This window comes from Gracilinanus agilis, chromosome 2, assembly GCF_016433145.1.
Source record: "Gracilinanus agilis isolate LMUSP501 chromosome 2, AgileGrace, whole genome shotgun sequence".
NCBI lineage: Eukaryota > Metazoa > Chordata > Mammalia > Didelphimorphia > Didelphidae > Gracilinanus > Gracilinanus agilis.
The window spans coordinates 351,010,116-351,033,340 of record NC_058131.1 but is presented as its reverse complement, the minus strand read 5'-3'; the positions used below and the strand labels follow the sequence as shown (position 1 = coordinate 351,033,340).

General features: G+C 39.8%; 2 protein-coding genes across 4 annotated transcripts in view; both read left to right on the top strand.

The window, feature by feature from the left end:
- The window catches only part of FLT4 (fms related receptor tyrosine kinase 4), a 185,164-nt gene extending 174,839 nt beyond the window's left edge, over window positions 1-10,325 (top strand). Inside the window, exon 21 of the mRNA XM_044659813.1 lies at window positions 10,249-10,325. Coding sequence (XP_044515748.1) covers window positions 10,249-10,325 — 77 coding nt within the window. The remainder of the gene's footprint in view (window positions 1-10,248) is intronic.
- A 577-nt stretch (window positions 10,326-10,902) lies between these two features.
- RNF130 (ring finger protein 130) overlaps window positions 10,903-23,225 on the top strand; it is a 107,692-nt gene continuing 95,369 nt past the window's right edge. For all 3 annotated transcript variants that reach the window (XM_044664404.1, XM_044664403.1, XM_044664402.1), the window contains exon 1: window positions 10,903-11,588. In XM_044664404.1, the coding sequence (XP_044520339.1) occupies window positions 11,339-11,588 (250 nt within the window). In that variant the 5' untranslated portion in view covers window positions 10,903-11,338. The remainder of the gene's footprint in view (window positions 11,589-23,225) is intronic.

Here is a 23,225-nt window from a genome sequence, read left to right as displayed (position 1 = left end):
CTATTGTGCCCAAAGGGTTATAAAACTGTGATCTAGTAATACCACTACTCTGTATCCCAAAGAGATCAATAAAAGGAAAGGGACTTATATGTACAAAAATATAGCAGCTCTTTTCGTGGTGGCAAAGAAAATGGGGATTAAGGGAAAGCTCATCAATTGAGGAATGGGTGAACAAACTGTGGCAAATGGTTTGGTGTGTAATGCACTATCACTAATGCATATCTGTAGCCCTGACACCTTGGCATGATGACGTAATCAATTTGTAGGCATTCAAATGGTGTATAGGCTAGTGGTTTGCCTCCCAGACTGTGGACTTTGGTAACAGTCTGGTTAAATTGCATACAAATTCTGCACCTCTGAGAAACTCTCATTGCAACTTCATATATGCCCCTTGTATTCCAATACCTAGTTATAGAATCTGCCAAGCACAGACTTCCATAATGCCCTTTTTAGGGTAATGCATTGCAGAAGGTGAACTACAGGGATCTGGGCAACATAGGTTTTCCATTTGCCCCCAGCCAAACTCCATTAACTAAGTATGCCCTGGTCTCACGGCAAAAACCGTTAGATCTGGTCTATAAATATCCCTAGAGTACCAACAGGTGGAATACTATTGTGCTATAAGAAATTATGAGGAAGATTTCAGAAAAACCTGGAAACACCTACGTGAACTAATGCAAAATGAAAGGAGCAGAACCAGTAGGATATTGCATACAGAAACAGCAATAATATACGATGATCAACTATGAAAGACTTGGTCATTCAGCAATATAATGATCCAAGACAATTCTGAAAGACTTATGATGAAAACTGCTATCCACCCCCAGAGAAAGAACTAATGGGGTTCAAATGCAGAGAGAAGCATATTATTTTTCACTTTGTGTGTGTATGTGTGTGTGTGTGTTATTTGGGGATTTTGGTTTGTATGAATATTTTCTCATAACACGACCAATGTGGAAATAAAAAATTAAAAAGAGAAAGAAAATGTTTGATATAGGAAAGGGAAGATTAAAGAGGGGAAAAAAGGGAAAAAATAACTTTATTCAAGTATGTAAAGGGCTATCGTGTGTTAAATTACAAATATTATAAATCCTTTATAATAATATATCATATTATACATACTACATAATGCATTATACTAATATGTAATAATAAAATTATAAATCCTTTATAAATAAAAGATTAAAGTTGTTCTGTTTGGCCCAGAGGGAAAGTGACAACACAATGGATAGAAGTTTCAAAAATTAGTCTTAATATTATGAAGAGAAATGATACTTCCTATGATCTTTGAGCAGAAGTTGGATGGCTACCGTTGCAAAGATTCATTTTGAGTATAGTTGTACTTAAGAGCCACTGAAGACTCTTCCAACTTTAAGATTCTGTGATAATGGCCTGGGCATGGGTGGTGGCCATAGAAAGAGGTGGAGGCCATAGAAAGGTGTGAGATATTGGAGGCTCCCCCAGAAATTAGCATATCAGATTTTTTTTAATATTTAATTTTTTTAGAAAAATTTTCCATGGTTACATGATTCTTGTTTTTACTTTCCCCTTCACCCCTCCCCCCATATCCAATGTGCATTTCCACTGGTTTTAACATGTGTCATCAATCAAGACTTATTTCCATATTATTGATAGTTGCATTGGTGTGGTAGTTTCAGGTCCACATCCCCAACCATGTCCGCATCAACCCATGTGTTCAAGCTGTTGTCATACCAGATATTAACAACTGTTAGGATGGCATTTCCCCAGTGCTAGTTGTTAAATCATCAGAGAGCATACATAGTATTCTCTCCAGTAGTATTTACATAGCAACATATTTACCACTGCAGCTCTACTTGGGGTTATGGATTGAATCATTAGCATTTATTCTGTTTTGGTTTTGTTGTTTTTAAAACCCTTACCTTCCATCATAGAAGCAATACTGTGTATTGGTTCAAAGGTAGAAGAGTGGTAAGGGCTAGGCAATAGGGATTAAGTGACTTGCCCAGGATCACAAAGCTAGGAAGTGTCTGAGGCCAGATTTGAACATAGGACCTCTCATCTCTAGTCCTGGCCCTCAATCCACTGAGCCATCCAGCTGTCCTCTATTCTGTTTTGTTTTAAGAAAATTAGTACTTCAATTCATATTTTAAAAATTTTAACAATTTGAAAAATAATCCTTTTTTATTTTTGGTTCCTTTGAAGAAAGGACCTAGTTTCTTAGGACATGTACACTATTCCTAAATGAAACAGACAAGACATGTATTCTGGCCAGGCTCCAGTTCAGGTAATTATATTCTTTTCTCCTTAAGTTTTTCTTGTAATTTCAATTATATAAGTTGGTTGGGTTTTTTTCACTTCTCCTAGGACTCTCACTCTATTTCATTGTGCAGCTGATAGAGGATCACTCACAGCTTTCTCTCCAGAGATTGCTGGGTGAAGTAATCCTTTCAGTGAGATAAAAGGTGCCAAAAGACCATTTTGAAGGCTTTGGGGATCCCATCTGCTTTGGGAAATTCCACTGGAACTATTAGTACTTCTGTTTTGGAGTATACCTTAGCTTTCAGTTCCATAATTCCTATCTAACAATTAACACAGTATATAGATCAGAATTCTGTTGAAATGTGTATGTCTTGATGATTGTTTCAGTTATCTGCTTCACATTACCCTTTTAGTTTTTCCTTCTGAAACTCTCTCTTCGTAGAATCAAAGGACTATGGAGTTGGAAGATATTTAATCTAGTCTGATCTTTCATCTAATGCAGGTATCCTTTCTGTAACATCATCTACTCCCTGAGAACTTCTAGCAATCTTGGGTTCAATACCTTAAAAGGCAACCCATTCCATTTTTAGATAATTCTAATTATTAGAAAATAATTCTTCCTATTTACAAAAAATCAAGTCATTCCCCAAATAACAAATAGTCAAGGGATATGCATAGGCAGTTCTCAGATGAAGAAATCAAAACTATCAATAATCACATGGAAAAGTGTTTTAAATCTCTCCTGATCAGAGAACTTCAAATCAAATCAACTCTGAGGTACCACCTTAGACCTAGCAGACTGGCCAATATGGCAGCAAAAGAAAGTGATAAATGTTGGAGGGGATGTGGCAAAATTGGGACACTAATACATGCTGGTAGAGTTATGAATTAATCCAACCATTCTGGAAGGCAATTTGGAATTATGCCCAAAGGACTTTAAAAGAATGCCTGCCCTTTCATCCAGGCATACCACTGCTGGGTTTGTATTCCAGAGATAATAAGGAAAAATACTTGTACAAAAATATTTATAGCCTCATTCTTTGTGGTGGCAAAACACTGGAAAATGAGAGAATGTCCATCGATTGGGAATGGCTGAACAAACTGTGATATCTATTAGTGATGGAATACTATTGTGTGGAAAGGAATTATGAACTGGAAGAATTCCATGTGAACTGGAAAGACCTCCAGGAATTGATGCAGAGCGAAAGAAGCAGAGCCAGGAGAACATTGTACACAGAACCTGAAGCATTGTGGCACAACCAAATGTAAAAGACTTTTCTACTAGTAGCAATGCAATGATCCAGGATAGTCCTGAGGAACTTATGAGAAAGAATGCTATCCTCATCCAGAGAAAGAACTGTGGGAGTAGAAATGCAGAAAACATATGATTAATCACATGGTTCAATGGGGATATGATTGGGGTTTTTGACATTAAAAGATCACTCTGCTGCAAATATGAATATGGAAATAAGTTTTGAAAAATGATACATGTATAACCCAGTGGAATTGCTTGTCAGCTCTGGGGAGGGGGGGAGAAGATGGATGGGAAAAATCATGAATCATGTAACCATGGAAAAATATTATAACAAATAAAATTTCAATAAAGAAAAGAAAAGAAAGTAATTCTTCCTTATAGAACTTCCAACCTAATATCTTCCCTTCCTCTCCACAGCTCTGAAATCACACAGACCTGTTGTGGTTTTAGGGGAGAGCCCTAAAAGATCAGTCTTTCTTCTCATTCATTATATCCCCACCCAGAATTTATTCATAGAAGTCTCCAAATAATATAGCTTATTATAGACAGCAATGTGGGTAATAGAGTTCTATGACACTTACATATGCACTTGATAACAAGTTCATATCAGAAAGAAGTCAACTTTTATTTTATTCCACATAAAATGTAAAAGGCACAAAGGAAACAAATATAGATAGCATGTAAAGATCTCAAAGTAGTTCATAAATTCCTCTAAGAAGGGAATTTAAAATGCAGTTGTTAGCAGAGTTATATCCTGACATTCTAATGAAATCCCTCTCTATCACAGGGTCTTAACCCAGTGTCTCCCACACTCAAAATGTTACTGCTGTGTGATTCAAATTCCACCAGAAAACAAAAACATTTTAGGGCTGCTGGACAGGCAAACCTCTTCTCCTCTACCTTACTTGATCTCTGGCTTCTCCATGATGTGACTTTAGTCTTTTATTGATCCTACAGATGGATGGACAACTTTCTTCTAACTTCTCTTTCTAACACACATGCTATTCAGAAACTCTGTAATTCAGAGTTCACCTTGAGGCAAAGACTGGTGCTGCCCAAAAAAAACTACCTTCTCTGACTAGAAAGCTAGAGTCTGGCATCATAACGATTAGAAAACCAAGATCTTTATCCTTTACACATGACACATAAACTCTTCTTTTGGGCCATATAAGCAAGTATAGGTCTGCCTCTGGTAATGTGTATCTGCATTCTCTTCATTATACTGATTGCTGCCATCTTTTGTCCTAGGAAAGTCTATTTTCCGTCCATTAACAGCTCTTGGTAGTGGGAAGGTATTTGCATGCACAGGTTTCTCCTAAACTAAAACCAAGACTCACCCTGAAGAGGTAAAGAACAAAAAACGAATGATAGAAGTTTGTCTGTTTAATAGGCCCCCACAGCAAAAATAATCCTTCTGTCAGTCCTCCTCAGAGCCCTGGCCAAACAAATAAATCATTGTGAGGGAACTCTAGTAGCTGGCCTCCAAAAGGAGCCAAGGGGTGGCTTCAAACCAGCCATTCCAACTTGAGGCAACCTCAGTCTTCTATACCTAAACAGGAATTGTCTTTGTCCTCTTAATAAATATCCCAATAGGCATGTCCATAATCTAAAAGGAGGGATGCTTTCAGAAATCCTAAGCAAAGGCTCATACTCCTGGAAGTTCAATCAGTTAATTAGGGAACTCACCTGATTAGCCTCCCTTATACCTCTGCCAACTATCTAATTTACCTTGGCCCCACCCAAAAACCCAAGAAACACACCTTATTAGAATGCCTGACATCTTATACTTATAAGCACTCAGTTCATGTCACCAGATAACTTTTAAAAGCAAATACTCAAAAAACTTTTAAAAATATTTCATGTGGCTCCTCATACCTCTTTTTGAGGACTGTCCAGATCACTTACAACTTAGTACATACTATAGACAAATTGAGTGATCTCATTCCCTCAATGACAGTCAGCTAGCAGATGGGCTCTGGAGGCCACCTATGCTCTTAGATAGTGGGTCCTAATTCAAAGTCCCCTCAATATATGGCCAGCAACTAACTTACACATGTAGCACATCAGAAAGAAGTTTAAGAGCTTCCTAGATCTAGCCAGTGCTCGTTCTGTCAATTGAAATTGCCTAAGAAGATGGCATAGAGACAGGACTATGGTGAGATGGGAAAAGCTGATCTAGGAGTCAGTAGAAATGGATTTGGAACCTAGTTCTGCCATTCACTAATTGCCTGTGTGAGCTTTGGCATTTCAATACTCTGTTTCCTGGTTTTCTACTCCACCTCTAAGATCAAAATTAGATCCTAAGTTATTCTTATTTGCCAGTTCAGTTGTTGACTTTTTAGAACCTTGACTGTCAATTGGATGTGACCTCATTAACATTCTTGGACCCAGAGAAGATGGCTATTTATGTATTCCTCAAAGAGTCAAAACTAATCAAAGAGGACAAGCTCTCTGACTATACTCAGTATAATCTATATCTAACCTCAGCCTGATTTTCCTCCTTAGTGAAGCAGCTCCTGACTCTAGTTGAAATTTTCCTGAAGCACTTTGACTGTCTCTTGTCTTTTCACACTTTACCTTATATTATTATAATTTTTTGTGTAGACATATCCCCTTGTATTATTCTATAGTCATATCACTTTGCATTATTGTAATTATTTCTATATATATATCCCCTCTATAGATCCTAAATTCCTAAAAGTAGAATTTTATTCTTCATCTTTCAAGTAGGCACCTAATAAATGCTCCCTGAGTTAAACTATCCTTTTGCCCCTTCTAGGAAAAGGAAGTTATTCTTCACCAATGTACTCTATGCAAATTAAACACCTATATAAGAATGAAGAAGCCCTAGATTAACCCTGTCTTTTTGTAATTTCTCAAAATCACAACAATGGAAGTGATCTCAGGGGCCATCTATTTTGGTCTGTCCTTGAACAATAACTCTGTCTTCAGCATCCCCAACAGCTGTTCATCCAACTTCTGTCAGTGAGAGAAAATACTATCTCTGGAAGCATCCTATCTTCACTTTGGAATAGTTCTGATTGTTAGAAGCTCAGTATAGTGGACAAAGAGCCAACTAGGGAGTCAGGAAGGCAGAGATTCTAGTCATATCTAAAATATACAAACTGTATAACCATGGGCACTATTATTTAATATTTCAGTGCCCTAGGCAACTTACAAGACTCTAAGTTACCAATAAGTTAGTTGCCTAGCTTCAATAAGGATTGGAATTTCCACACTAAAAGCTTTCTCCGACTGATGAGATCACAGACTGGACCCCAACCTTCTCCAAAAAGATTATTAGAAAGTTTTCCTAACAAGTCTAAATTTTCCAGCCTATAACTTCCACTCATTGCTCCTGGCTCTGCCTTTTACAGCCAAGCAGAACAAGTCTATTATATGTGACATGTTGTCCACATGATAAGCCTTCAAATACTTAAAAACATCTTATCTTGTCCCACCTAAGTTTTCTCATCTTCAAGCTACAGAACCCCTCTTCTCAAAGAACTCAAGGTGTTTCGTCATACTAATTGCCATCCTCTGGACGCACTAGCTAAGTGATGGCGAACCAATGGCAATTAGAGTACTTTACACAGATTCCTTTATGTTTGTTTCTTTTTTCCAGTATTGCCCCAGAATCATACAAAATAATCTATTCTCTCTTCTACCTGACATAGTTTCAAATATTTGAAGACATCTGTAAAATTCCAATTGTCTTAACTTTTCAAGTTAAAACTTCCCAGTTTTTTCATCTCTTTTTTCATGTCAAGTTTCTAGACTCTTCAATATGTTCAATAACTGGAACCTCAGCAATTATCTATTCCAGCTAATATCCCAATATTTACCATATTCCCAACAATTGCCCATCTAGTCAGTCTCTCCTTAAAGGATATTAATAGCAAGAAACTTGGAATGAAAAAGCACTTATTACATGCTTACTCTGTGCAAAGCACTATGCTCCAAGCTGATGATATAAACAAGAAGGCATAAAATTCTCTACATTGAGAAGTGTGGAAACTTTCTCCACCAATAAAGTTCAGAAGACTATCTGTAACTTAGAGAGGGCTACCTGGAACCCTAAGAGGTGCTCATGGTCACAAAGCTAATATGTGTCAGAGATAGGATTTGAAGTTAGGTCTTCCACACTTCAAGGTTGTCCCTCTCTCCAATACCATTGCCTTTCCAAGTGTTATGATGGATTTTTCCAGAGCTGATTGTTAAATCATCAGCATATGGATATTCTATAGCAATAGTCAGGACAGTTATTTCCTGGTTCCTGACCTCTATCTGAGGCTGCAGTTTGTCAAGACTTCTCTTAAAACATGGTACCCAAAATTGAACACAGTTTTGAAGAGAAAATTTCATGAGAGCTGAGGACAGCAGAATAATTACCTCTCTTCTATGTTAGCACCACCACCCTTCAATGAGCGTCAGTGGTTCCTTATTGCTTCCATGCTTAAATATAAACTCCTGGGGTATTTAAAGCCCTTCCTAACCTAGGCCTTTCCAAACTTTCCAATATTCTTATGCTTCACTCCCCTCCATATTTGCCATGATCCAGCTGCTATGGATTTGCAGTTCTATGAACAGAATACTCCATCTCCCAATTCTTTGCATACCTTTGCACTGCCTGTTCTGGTGGAAAGGTTCTCCCGTCTTACATTACCTTATCTAGCTTCTCTGACTTCCTTCAAGATTCAACTCAGGAATAAGAAGGGAAACAACAAAAGGGGTGGAGGGGAATTTAGGGAAGGGGGGAAGATTATAACAAATTTTTCTATTAAGGTCTCATTTCCCAAACATATAGAGAACTAACTCAACTTTCTAAGAATACAAGCCACTCCCCAACTGATAAATGGCTAAAAGATATGAAACAAGCAGTTTTCAGGTAAAGAAATTAAAGTTATCACTAATCAGATGAAAGATGTTCCAAATCACTCTTGATTAGAGAAATGCAAATTAGAAAAACTCCAAAGTACACCCTCACACTTATCAGATTGGCTAATATGACAATAAAGGAAAGTGATAAATGTTGGAAGGATGTGGCACAATTGGGACAATAATGAATTGTTGGTGGAGTTCTGAACTGATCCAACCATTCAGGAAGGCAATTTGGAACTATGCTCAAAAAGCTATAAAACAATGCATACTATTTGATCTAGTAATACCACTATATCCTAAAGAGATTTTTTAAAAGGGGAGAGGGCTTAAAATATTTATAGCAGCCCTTTATGTGGTGGTTAAGAATTGGAAATTAAGAGGATGTCCATCAATTGGAGAATGGCTGAACAAATTGTGGTATATAATGGTGATAGAATACTATCATCCTGAAGAAATGATGAACAAGATGATTTCAGAAAGAGCTGGAAAGACCTACATGAACTGATGCAGAGTGAAGTAAGCAGAAACAGGAAAACATTGTATACAGTAACAGCAATATTGTCAAATAATCAACTGTGAAAGACTTAGCCACTCTCAGCAATGTAATAATCCAAGACAATTCTGAAGGATTTATAACAAAGAATGCTATCTACCTCCAGAGAAAGAATTGTTGGAGTTGGAATGCAGATCAAAGCATACTATTTTTCACTTTAGTTTATTTGGGTTTTTATTTTAGTGGTTTGGTTTTATATCATTATGCATTTATAAAAATGAACAATACAGAAATGTTTTGCATGATATGTACCCAATGAGATCAAACTGCTTAACATCTTTGGGAAGGGGGAGGGAAGGGAGATAATTTGGATCATATAACTCCAGAAAACTTGGGTGGAAAATTCTTATTATATGTAATGGGTAAAATAAAATATCTTTACAAAAAAAGATTTGGCTCAGGAGACAGGTCTAGAGATGGGAAGTCCTGGGTTCAATCTGGCCTCAGACACTTCCTAGCTGTGTGACCCTGGGCAAGTCACTTTACTCCCATTGCCCAGCCCTCTCTGCTCTTCTGCCTGGGAACCAATACACAGTATTGATTCTAAGATGGAAGGTCAGGGTTTAAAAAAAGCAAGAGAGTTCAAATCTCACCTTCAGGTACTTTTAGTTGTCAGTATCTTTTTCCCTCAGAATACATTCCATCTACTCTGTATGTATCTTTAATGTGCTTAGTTATTTACATATTGTCTCCAGCATTAGAATGGGAGCTTGATGGTAGGGATTATTTTTTTTTTTTTCTCTTCAGCCCTTAGCACATTGCCTGGTACATATAGGCACTTAATAGAATCTTGTTGACTGACTCTGACTCTGTTAAGGAAATCTAAAATGGTATTAGCTTATTTGACAGCAGAGTTACTTTGAATTCTACCAACTTTGGGATTCATTAAAGCACCAAAGTCCTTTAGAGAATTGAAATCTTCCCCATTTTTGACTTGTCTAACTCCAATCAACATTATCACTAACAGCAAATGTTTCAACTGAATTCAACTAACATTTACTGAACCTAGTCACCAATGATGGAAAAGCCATAGAATGGGACAAGTTGGGTTGGCAAGATGTCCAAGGTGCAAGGCAAGGAATCCATCCAATTTGACCTAGAATAGTGGGGTGAGACAAGTGTTTTTCTAACTAAAATTGGTATCTAGTGAGGGGCCATTATTGAGGGAATCTTAGAATTTATAGTTGAAAAGCCTTCTGCTCCCAGATCATCTCTATATCAATGTCTTCATTTTACAAATGGGTAAACTGAGCCTCAGAGAATCGTCCGCCTGACAAAGTTAAGGCAACCGAATAAAACCCTCAACTCAGTTCCTCAGGCTTCAAATCGGATATTCTTTATGCTATTCTGTGTGGTGAGCTGCTCACCCTCTTTGCCTGCCATGCTATTGACTAACCTCTCCAATCTATAATGACATTTGTGTAGGAAGTCACATCCCCTCTCCTCCGTCCCGTCAGCTCTGGAGACAGCCCACATCAGTGGGCTTTGGCTCTATTTAGGGTGCTTTTCTCCGATCCCCCCCAAGGCCCCCTTCTTTCTCACCATTCCTCGAGGTTTTAGGCTAGGGCTGTTTTAGACCTCTGAGCCTGCGCGCCAGAAGTCCGCCCTTGGGGGCTGGGAGGCTCCTCTCCCGCCCATATGGCGACCCGGCTCTACCTCATCTCAACACCCCTCCTTTCCCTCTCTTCCCCGCCTCCCACCTTGGTCCTGCCCTCCAAGCTTCCCCTCCGGAGCAGTCTTGAGGTTGATCATTGAAGCGATCAAGTCGTCGGGTCGGCCTCGCAGACCGCGCCTTAGAGAAGGCTCCTCATTCACCACTGCCCTCCCTTTCCTCCAGACCGTGGATCCCTGGGGGAGGTGCCACCGCCCCGCCCCCAGCGGCGCCCCGCCCCATCCCGGCTGGTCCCGCCTCCCCGCCTGGGGCGGAGCCGCGCAGCGCTGAACCGCTGGGCTGGGGCTGGAGCCCGGCTCTCGGCCCCGGCTACCCCGAGTCTACCCCGCGCCGCCCAGGGGCAGGAGTGAGGCGGAGCGCGGAGGGAGGAGTTGCTGCCACTGCGGTCCCGCCGATTCGTCGCCCTCCTGGGTTCCATGGACCTGTCGCCGATCCGGGCCCGGGGTGTTGTGGGGGAAGCGGGCCGCCCCAGCTCGCCCTCCCTACCCTGACCGACGGGGCGGGGGAATGGGCCGGCAGCAGCCGCGCTGAGGAGCGGCCACCCGCCTGCCCGTCAGCTATCGCCGCCTGCTTTACTTGGCCCTGTCTGGCCCGCCGACCGAGGCTCCGAACCTCTTCTGGGCCCCACGGGCCGCACGGATTCGCTCCGGCCTGCCTGCGGCGCGGCCTCCTTGCGCTTCCTACGTCCCAGCCCGAACCCAGGCTTCGTCCCTGGGCCGTCCCAAGTCCCCGGAGCATGTCTGGTCGTTGGAATGGGGCCCGGAGGCCCGGCCTGGTCCTCCTGGCCGTGCTGCACTGGTGCCTGCGGGCCGCCGGGGCGGACATCGCGAGCCAGGAGTACTACACGGCGCTCATCAATGTGACCGTGCACGAGCCCGGCCGGGGCGGTCCCTGGACCTTCCGCATCGACCGTGGCCGCTACGGCCTCGACTCCCCCAAGGTGGAGGTCAGGGGCCAGGTCTTGGCTCCCCTGCCGCTGCACGGAGGTAAATGGGGCAAAGGCCGGGTCTTCCTGTCCCCCCCCCCCCCTTCTTCTTTTCCTCTTCCCCCAGCGCCTGGCACAGGTGCTTAGCATGCAGTGGGCGCCTAATAAATAACCATTGCCTTGATTAGGGCGCTTCATCTCTGGGGTTTGCTGGTGTGCACAGGGAGGGAACCCTGGCAGAGGAGCAGACGTCAGCCCCTCGCGCTCACCGAGTGGACACCTGTCCACAGTCCCTTGGAGCGCTGATAAACGACAGCTAGGCCCTCTTATTTAATGAATGGGATAGAGTGAAAAGAACTCTACTTGGAGTTGAGGGGCCTGAGTTCGAGTCCTAAAATCTGCTCTATACCAGCTGAGTGACCTTGGGCAAGTTTTTTACCCAACGAGGGGCAATTACTGTTCAAAATGAGGTGGGATTGGATGATCTCTAGATTACCCTTTCGAGCTGCGATGTTCTAGGATTCTCTAAATCTGCAATATTTGTAAGGAATCAAAGTTAGGGCCGGGTTTCAGTTCGGTGGCCGGTTTCCAAGAACGCTAGTGCTGCCAGGACTGAGAGCTGCCTATGTGCAGACCGGAACCAAGAAGACAAAGGAGGTCTTTGGAGAGGAGAAAAACTGTCATGATGGATGGGCTCTTAACCACATTTCAGACGCAGCAGGTCTGAAATAAGGGGCTTAATGCTCTGCTAAATTGGACTGTGATGTTACCAGTTTCTACCCTCCTATTCTTTATAAATGCTTAAGGAGTAGGTGGTATTCAACATTTTCAGAATTGCTTTTGGCTCCTACAGCCCTCTTAAAGATTCAGTTTGATGAAATAGAGAATTATCTGGTAGGAGCTCTTTAGCCTTGTCTTGTGATGCCATGCATGCCTGCCAACCCCCACCCCTAAAAGGTATTTTGAGTAATTGCATTGTACTTGGTGCTATTCAAACCTTTTGGCCTTATCCTGATGTTTGGCAGTCATCAGGGCTGAGTAAATAATCATAAAATTATAGATTATGGGATAGAAGGAACCTATCTAGCACAGATCTCTTGTTTTACAAATGAAGAAACTGAGGGAATAAATGGTTAGAAAAAAGTTTAACATCATATTTTGTGAACCAAATGTTATAAATAAATCACTAAGTAGAGCATTTTCAAAGAAAATTAATCTACAAAGTATGGGTTATGAAGTATACAATTTTGAAAAGTAGTCATCTAACCCAACCTCTACTTGAAGATACTGAAAAATGTTGTTTGTTTTTTAAATTAAATTTTCATTACCTTAAAAAGTAAATGATCTAGAGGGCCTAGTAATGGTTTCATAATACTCAAAAATAATAATAATGATTTATAGAGGAAATTACTCCATAATTGCTAATTCTGGAAGTATATTTGTTTGGTTGATTTGATGTGTCTAGATAGCATTTTGTAAGGAATGTGAGGGTTTCATTTTCACAGAATCACAGAATGAGTTGGAAAGGGTCTCAGAGCTATCTAGTCCAACTCATACTCAAATATCCTCCCCACAACACATGCACAGGATGAATAGCCATCTAGCCATTGTTGGAAGACTTTTAATTGGACCCTCCATTATTTTCCCTGGCAACTTATTTCACTTTTTGAAAGCTCTAATTATTCAGAAGTTTTTATTCGTATCAAACATAAATTTGCCTCTTTGCAAGAAGTTTCAAGCATCAGAAGGGAAAAGAGGAAAAGGCATTTCTGTAACAAATTGACCCTTTTCGGCTGGTTGTTTGTATATAAATGAGAGAGAGAAAGAGAATACTTATGTCTGTGTGTCTATCTATGTTATATGTTAGAGGTTGCTTGTATTAAGTCTTCTGGCCACCATAAATAGATCATATGTTTATGTTGTTTTTGTAGTAGAAGTAAAAATAGGATATTGTTAGTATGATGCAGAAGTAAATAAATATAGTTAGGTAAAATGAGACATTATATATTTTCTTTTTCAAAATTGATTAGGATTCTAAGCTATTTTCAGAGATTAACCCATAATATAGCTGAAGTCTGCTACCAATAATAGTAAACTGAGATCTGAAAACAAAAAGATTTTTTCCCCACTTTTCCTGAACACAGAGGCCATTTTAGGCAAAATTTTTAAATTAACAAAATAAATTTCCTTGGCCTTCTCCCCCTTTCTGCCCTCAATACCCAGTGTCATTGTGTTGCCCTTCTAGTATGCCTCCTCAAATACAATATGTTCATGAATCCCCTTCCTCATCTCTTCCTAATCAATTTAGTTCTATTCAGCTATTTATTAAGTGCCTACTCTATACAGTGCACTGGGGGTACAGAGACACAAATAAGATAGTACTGCTCTCATTTCCATTCCAATGGGGGAATACAGCATACAACTGTATAATATGAGATTGAGAAGGAAAAGTCCCTCTCACAGCTAGGAACTCAAAAAAAGGCTTTTTGAAGGAGATGGCACCTAAACTGACTCTTGAAAATAAAGAGTTCTGAAAGACTGAGGTGAGCAGATAGTGCACAGTACTTGAGATAATAATAATTACTTTTAATTTATTCTGGAGATAGAGCACAGCTTGTGTAAATTCTTGGAGGCAGGAGATAGAATGTCTAGTTTAGGAAGAGCTGTTCTAGTCTGGAATAAAGAATACATGAAGGGGAAAGTTACGTGAAGTAATGCTAGAAAGATAGGTTGAAGCCAGATTATGGAGAGTCTGAAGTTCTAAGATAAGGAGTTTTTATTTTGTGGTAGTCAAAAGTAAACCATTGAAGACTTTTGAGCAGTGACATAGCCAGACCTGTAAGCTTAGAAAGATTATATGGTCAGTTGTATGAAAGATGGATTAGAGGTAGTAAGACATTACAACATTATAGAAGTCCCAGTTGAGGGGACATGAGCGCCTGAACCAAGAGAATGGTCTAGTGAATAGAGGAGCAGAGATGGGAGAAATGCTATGGAAATACATTAAACAAGATTTGGCAACTGATCAAATGAGGGAGAAGAAAGAGTGACTCCAAGGTAACAACCTGGATGACAGGAAAGATGGTGGTGGTGGTTCTAGTAGAAATAGGGAAATCTGGAAGCATGCTGGATTTAAAGGGGAAGATGGTGAATGAATTCAGTTTTGAAAATGTCATTTGAGATGTGAAGAGAACATTCAGGTAGAGATGTTCAGTAGGTAGTTCAAGATATGAAATTGGCATTCTTGAGAGAGATTAGGATATATATAGCTTTGAGAGTTATCTGTATAGAGGTAATTGAACCCATGCAAGTGGATAGGAAAGAGTGGAGAAAGATTCCAGGACAGAACCTTAGGAATTAGTCCTGCTATGGAATGGGAGGTAGATGATAATACAGCAAAGAAAATTTAGGAAGAACCATCAGACAGGTTCAAGAACCAGAGAGAACAATGCCAGAGGAACCAAGAAAGAGGAGAATATCCCAAAGCTTTGTTAGTACTAAAAGCAGAAGGGAAGTCAAAAAAGATGAGGACTGAAAAGGGGTTGTCACATTTCGCTGTTAAGATATCTTTGATAAGCAGTTTGAGTAGAGTAATGGGGTTGAAACCAGGTTATAAGAAGGGACTGGATCGAAAGGAAGAAAAGGCTGTGAGTATAGACTTTCTTGGGGTTTAAAAGTGAAAGAGCTCCTTGAAGCCATAGGATAACTTAAGAGAAGTGAAAGTTTTTTTGAAGATGGAGAGACTGACCAGAGCCAATTTATAGATAATGAAGTGACTATCTTGACCAGAAGGTAACACCTCTTTCCAGAGAGTTTAAATTGTGGAACAGGAGAGATAAGCTTATAATGAATGACCTTGATTTTTCAGTAAAGTAAAAGAAAAGATCTTTTTTTTTTTTTTTTTTTAATGGAGAGGTGGCTTTGGTAGCTGGAGAATGTTTAGAAGTGGATGTGAGGATCATGATAATCACTCAAAGAGAAGTGAAATGATTTCTGTGTATCAGTCAGAGCCCAGTTAAAGTTAGCTGACATGAATTTGTAATATACCCAGTATTTTAAAAAATACATCTTTTTGTGATTTCCTTTAGAGAAAACCTTGGCTATAAGGTATATTCCTTTAGTAGAAATCTTGGGAATAGCTTGAGTATAGATATATAGTGTGAGGGGTCCATGATTGAGGATTTCCCAGAGTATGAATGGTGGAAGAGAAAGGGGACAAAATACTCTAGTGGAATATAGTGCCTAGTTGACTTGTGTGGGGGTAGGGTATACTTCAGAGGGAAGAAGAGGTGCTGGTGGACTCTGGGAACAAGAAAGAATGAAGACACAGGAGGTCCTGCTAAGGATTATGATAGTACTAAGAATGAAGCAGAGGGCAAGGTGGAAGGACAAGAAGTTATGATCAGAGGATTCTCTTTCAATATCTTGTGAGTGATAGTTATTTTACAGGATGGTGAAATCTAAGGTGTGGCTACCCATGTGGGTGGCTGATGCAGAGTCAAAATGTAGGACCTGGTTGTTGAGGTTGTTGAAATAGAATGTTTTAAGGAACATCAGTGTGAATGTTGAAAGCTCAAAATATCAAGGGCAGAGGTTTCAGAGAGCTGCTATTTTTGTGAAGGTGAGGCTTAAGATTTAGGTCCTAAACTTCTTAAGAAAGCCAGTAGGTCACTGCAACAGGAACACTAACAGGCTGATGATAGAAAACCTCAAAGAAAAAAAATGGCAGCAGGAGAAGGAGCAAGAAACAGTAGTGGGGAGAAAGGGGTCAAACAACTCTTTCTGGGCTAATATGTCCCTGGTACGAAAGAGCAAGCAGCTAGCCCTGCAGTTTGTGGTCAGGGATCAAATAATTTTCAGAGAAAGCCAGGTTTCCACTAGCTGATGGAGACAGTTTGAAAGGAAAGTTCTAGGAAGAAGAGAATATTTTAAAAAGATATTTCAGAGAAGGACTCAGCAGGAATGTGGAAGAGAAGTAAGTTAGATAAGGTAGAGGTAGAGCTAGCAGAGAAAAGATGCTTTTGCCTTGCCAGTTGGGACTCTGAATCACAGGGTATAAAGGAGACAGGCCTGAGAGTCTGCTAGCTATAGGACAGTTATTGTTTAGTCTTTTCAGTCATGTCTGACTCTGGGTGACCCACATTTGGGGTTTTCTTGGCAAAGATACTAGAGTGGCTATCCATTTCCTCTCCAGCTCATCCTCCAGCTAAGGAAATTGAGGCAAATGGAGTTAAGTGACTTGCCCAGGATCACACAGCTAGGAAGTGTCTGAAGCTGGGTTTGAATTCCATCCACTATGCTACTTAGCTGCTCTAGTTATAGGACAGAGGATGTACTAATTGATTCAAATGGAGGGTGATAGGTTGAAACTGGGAAGGTTATGTGGTGAAGGAGGCCATTAATTTGAGGTAATATTTCTGTGGGGGCAGCCACTTCATTTTTCTCTTCTTCATCATATTTTTGAGGGGTTGATTCCTGGAACATAGTGTTTGCTGATTGGTTGGTGCTGATCTGAGAATGTTCCAGAGTGGTCATGAGGTAGAAGAGACCTTAGTCCATAGATACTTCATATCTTTGTCATTTTCCACTGTAATCTGAAAAAGATACCAGAGCAATAGTTTCGCAGGGTAGTGGTAATAATGCCTCTATCCTTTTCAGAAGTTTTGACACCTACCTACCTAGGGCTGTAGGTTTTGATTGTGATAAGGGACACAGTAAGTGCCACCTGTACTCAGTAGTAGTAATAACTTGGAGGTCAGTTTGACAAGGAGTCTTTCAATACCTGAAAATTTTGGGTGGGGGGCTCAATTCAATTAAATTCTGTAAACATTTATTACCTATTTTGTGTCAGGTATTGTGCTAAAAACTGGACATACAAATAACAAAATGAAAGATGGTCACTGCCCTCCAAAATGTAGAGTTAGGGGAGACAACACCCAAAAAAAGCAAGAAAGGAGTTGGGAAAGGACACCAGGGGAACTTGGCCCAGGAGTATCTTGTAGAGTTGTAGATGGAGAGTCCAGCTTCCGCCATCTCTAAAGGGAAGCTTTTTAGTATAGTTGAGTGCTTTACCCTCCAAGCTTCCAATGAAAGGAGCAGGAGAAAAGAAGCTCAGAGAGTTGAGTGTATCCAATTAAATAGAATGAAGGGATTTTTGGTGATAAACTTATCTTGATAGGAACTGACTTCGTGTTGGGTAGCGTTCTGACCAAGCAGAACACTTAGTTATATGGAGAAAGGGAAGATGCCATGACCTGACCGGAGTTTTCATTCCCTTGATATAGCCTGTTTCAGTTTGGGGATTAGAAGGAAAGAAATCTTAACACCCATGGGTGAATGGAGAATTACTCTGTAAACCTGGTTTTTATAAGAGGATTCTTATTAATCCCAAATAGTATTTACAATTACAAGGGACCTTTCAGATAATTCAGGCCACCCTTCCCTGCCTTCCCTCTTCACCTCCATTTTACAGATGAAGAAACAAAGGCCCAGAAAGTTTATGACTTCCTTAGGGTCATACAGGTAAATTTTAGAACCAGGTAATAGTAAATAGCAGAATCCGAATTCAAATACAGGTTCTCAGACCATTCCCAAGATACTTCCTTACTAAAATGGGGGTTCAGAGAATGTAGCTAAATGAACTGGAATAAATTCAGCTAATGTAAGGAGGCTATTTTGGGGCAGAATTCACAAGTAAATCAGCTTCCTTGGAGTCTTCTGGAGGCAGCCATCCCAATTGATTGCTGTTTTTCAGGGTAATTTCTTTTTCTTTGCTTCTTAACCCACAGAAAAGCTGCAAGGTGTTTTCTTTGGGCTGGGGTGGAGGGTGTGGGGAGGACTGACTGAGCAGCTGGGAAGTAAATGTGAGTGTATCTGATTTAGGAACTATTTGTAGTTGTATTTCTAAAGCTCCCATGTTTTCAGTCCCTTAAGAATGTTCTGAAAACAAACATGATAGTAGACTTCTCCTTACCTAGCAATTCATAGCTAACAAAATTTGGAGAGAAAAAAAACTTAATAGGGGAAAGTTAGTGTATTTAATTAAACATTATTAACCTTAATTCATGAGTTTCCAAATTTGAGGCAGACTGAAAAGTAGAAAAGTTAAAATCTTGTGATGCAAATACAGATATATCTCACTCACAGATGAATTCTTAAAAGTTTGAATGTACTTATTTTCAGTAACCAAGAAGTAAAATGGAATGTATTTCAGTGTGTTTTTCTTTTTTTAATTTCTTTTTTTAACATTTGTCTTTTATTTTGAGTTCCAAATTCTCTTCCTCTCCTACCCATTGAGAAGGTAAGCAATTTGATACACATCATATATAATTTTGCTGTTTTTAAAGAAGCCATTTTTAAAGCAGTTATACCTTAGTTGACTTTTTTCTGTTATTCCATAGCATTCATATAACAGTTTGTTTAGCCTTTCCCTAATTGGTAGTTACCTATTTTATTTCTATTATTTTGCTGCCACAAAAGTGCTACTGTTACTATTTTGGTATATATAGATCCTTTCTGTTATTAAATGGTGTATTTGCCTCATGGTAGGATCTTTGGAACAAAAGATATGAACAATATTTTAGCAATTTTTCTTGTCTAATTCCAAATTGTTTTCCAAAAAGGATTGAATCAATTCAGTTTTCTCAGTGTGCCTGTCTTCCCACATATTCTGCAATAATTGACTAGTTTTATCTTTTTTCAATATTTGCCAGTTTGGAATGAGTAGCAAATATTGAAAAAAGTTAAAAGTAGAATATTGGGAAAACCGACACACTGAGAAAACATGGTGTATAGAAAGCCAGGCCTAGAGTCAGAAGAATCTGGATTTAAAGGCCTCAGACACTTCCTAGCCAAATGATCACCTAACTCCATTTGCCTAGCCCTTACCACTCTTCTGCCTTGGAACCAATACTTAGTTTCAATTCTAAGGCAGGACATAAGGTTTTTTGTTTTGTTTTGTTTTGTTTTTTATTAAAGGAAGAAAGGAGATATTCCAAGAAGCAGAGAACCTTCCATCCCTGGGGCACAACCTATACAAAGAAAAGAGATGGCACAGCATTTGATATGAATTCAGTCAGAAAAAGATAGGTTGGATCCAGGTTATGAAGAACTTTAAATGTTAAAACAAGGAATTTGTATTTTATCCTAAAAACAATGGGAAACTCTGGAACTTCTTGAGCAAGGGAGTTTAATGGTCAGAGCTATGCTTTAGAAATATCAGTTTGGCAGCTGTGTGAGTTATGGATTAGAGAAATAAGAAGCTAGATGCAAGGAAAACAATCAGGAGTTGGCCTGTCAATAAACATTTATCAAATGCCAACTATGTGCCAGGCACTGAACTAAGTGCTGGAGATGCAAAGAGTCTCGAGGGCATGATAGAGAATTCCAAGGAATGTAGCTGATGGGGAAGTAAAAAGATGAGTGACCTGGGCACCCTCCTTAAATAGACATTATATGGGAGGAGGTTTTCTGTTCATTCCTCCAATGAATACCTGGGTTGATGTGATCTTGTTAATAAATATTAAGTAGAACATAATTATATAATTTAAAATCATAGATCGTTAGGGGTGAATGCAACTTTAGAAATTACTAGTCCATCCCTTTTAATTTATATATTTTTAAATTGAGGACAGGGTATATTAAGAAGTTTTGTATACCATAGAGCACACAGCTTTGCACTTAATAGCCACTTGATAAAAATATTATTGAAATTAATTTCCTCAGGTTACACAGTAGTTAATGGCAGATCAAAACTAGACCCCATGTCATCTACCTCTCAGTCCAGTGTTCTTTCTCTGAATCTCCTTAAAACTTGGGCTTCTGGTGAATTGAAATGCAAATACCATTATTTATAAAATGAAGGAGTTGGACTAGGTGATTTCTAAGGTCTGTTTTGGCTCTAAAATTCTATAATTCTGGATATGGTGTTAGTGCAGAAATACTGGGAAAATTTTTCTGTTTAATTATTTTTTTTTCCCAAAACCCATCTGTCTTCCTAACTTGCCTGTTTCTGTCAAAAATAGCATTATCTTGGGGACAGCTAAGTGGCTCAGTGGATTGAGAGCCAAGCCTAGAGATGGAAGGTCTTAGGTTCAAGTCTGACCTCAGACACTTCCTAGCAGGGGGGATCCTGTGCAAGTCACTTTAACCCCCCCTTCTGCCTTGGAACAGATTTATAGTATGAATCTAAGACAGAAGGTAAGGGTTTAAAAGAAAAAGAGTAGCACTATCTTTCCAGTAACCCAAGTTCATAACCTCAGTCACTGTCAACTCTACATTCTCCCTTAGCTCTTCCCTTTCCCCATATAATTATTGTCCATTTGGGGAGTTTAAACTTCACCACAACTCTTACATCTATCAACTTCCCTCCATTCACATATCATACTAGTTAGACCCTTATCACCTCTAAGTTAGACTTAGTTGGTCACCCTATCTCAAATTTCTCCCCTCTGTAATCTATCCTCCACACAGCTTCTATATTGAGTGATATGCCTAAAGTGTATGTCCATGTCAACTCCCTGCTGAAAAAAACAAATACCCCAGAGCCTCCCCATTGCCTCTAGAATAAAATTTAAAGACCTCCCTGTGGAGGTCATCATTCAACTGAAATTGCTCTCCAAATTACCAGTCTTCTCTTAATTGCCAAATTCAGTAACCTTTTCTCAATCCTCAGCCTTCTTGACCTCTCTGCAGCCTTTGACATTGTTGATCACTTTCTTTTCCTTGATATTTTCTTTTTATTCATTTTCAGGACACTAGTATTTCCTGGTTCTCCTACTTTCTCAGCCTTCTTTGCTGGGTCTTCCAGGTTATGCCTGCTAACTATGAATATCCCACCGAGTCCTAGGCTCTCTTCTCCCATTATACTATTCACTTGGTGATTTCATCAGTTCCTATGGATTCAACTGTCTTTTCTATGCTGATAATTCTCATATCTATTGATCCAACTCTATCTTTCTGCTGCCTTTCAGTCTCAAATCTCCAACTATCTATTATACATCTTAAACTGGATGCCCTGTAGGCACTTTAAACTCAGCAGGCCCAAAACTGAATATATTCTCTCTCCCCAAAACCTTCCCCATCTGTCCAACCTCTGTTATTGTCATGGCTTTTAAAAAAATCCTTATTTTCTATCTTAGTAACAACTCCAAGATAGAAGAGCAAGGACTAGACAAATAAGGCCTTTGTAGTTAGAAAGTGTCTGAGACCAGATTCAACCCAGGTCTGCCAAACTCCAGGCCTGGTGCTCTACCCACTGTGCTACTTAGCTGTCCCGTCCCTGTTATTGTTGACAACATTAACATCTTCTATTCCTCCAGACTCAACATTGGTGTTGTCCTCAACTCCTTACTTTCTCTCACTCCCCACATCCAACCTGTTAGTTATGGCCCATGGATTTCACTTTTGCAACATGTACCCCTGACACTGGCCACTGCTCTAGAGCAGATCCTCATCACCTTATTCCTGGACTATTGCAATAGGCTTGTTGGATGGTCTGCCTGCCACAAGTGTCTTCCCATGCTAGTTTATCCTTCATTCAACTGCCAAAGTGACTTTTTAAAAGAAGCATAGATCTGACCTTATCATCCCCTCCTGCTTTATCTCTATCTACTCAGTAAATTCCAGTGGCTTACAGTCACCTCAAGGATAAAATACAAAATCTGTTCTTTGGCATTTAAAACCCCTTCTTCCCACCCCCACCCCACACCTTTCTAGTCTTACACTTACACCCTCCCCCCTCTGCTCTCTACCCTTAGATCCAGTGATGCTGGTCCCCCTGCTCCTCCTCAATCAAAACATCTCTTGGCTCCAGGATTTTCAATGACTGTCTCTTATGCCTAGAATTCTCTCCCTCTTTATCCCTACCTCTTGGCTTCCCTGATTTATTTTAAGCCCCAGCTAAAATCCCCTCTTCTAGAGAAAGCCTTTTTTGAGTTCTCTTAATCATCGTTCCTGTGGCTTCTTTATACAGAGTTGTTTGCTTTGATTCATCTGTTAGATGGGGAGCTCCTTGAGGGCAGGGGTTCTTTTTGCCTTTCTTTGTATCCCCAGTCCTTAGCACAGTGTCTGGCACATAATAGATTAACTGACTGAACTTTATTATCTCTACAGACTACTTTTCAGGATTTATTGTATTTTCCTCTCCTTCACTCGATCCTTGATTCCAGCCAAACTGGCCTACTTCATATCACTGAAAGGATAGTTCATCTTTTGTCTCTTTGATTTGCACCAGCTGTCCCCAGCACTACAAGTGCCCCCATCTTGTAGAAGCCTTTCTTTCCTTTAAAACTGTCCAAGTTCCACTTTCTACATGAAGTCTTTGCTGATCCCCAGGTAGCTAGTACCCCTTCCCCAAAATTTACCTTTTATATATACTTATTTTGGGCTTTATGTTCTCTCTTGATAGAATGTTAGCTCCTGGAGGGCAAGAATTGTTTCAGTTTTGTCTTTGTAGCCCCAATGCCTAGCATAGTCCCTGTCACATTATTAATATGACTAATAAATCCCTGTTGGTTTATTAGTTGATTTGGTAACAACTTTAGGAAAGTTACAGGTTTTTTTTGTTCTCTTTTCAGTTATTCAGGAAGCATTTATTAATGACCTCTTGTGTCCCAGGTGTGGAAGGAGATATAAAGTTAGAACTTGCATCTTTTTTAAAACCTTACTTTCTGTTTTAGAATCAGAAGAATGATAGACT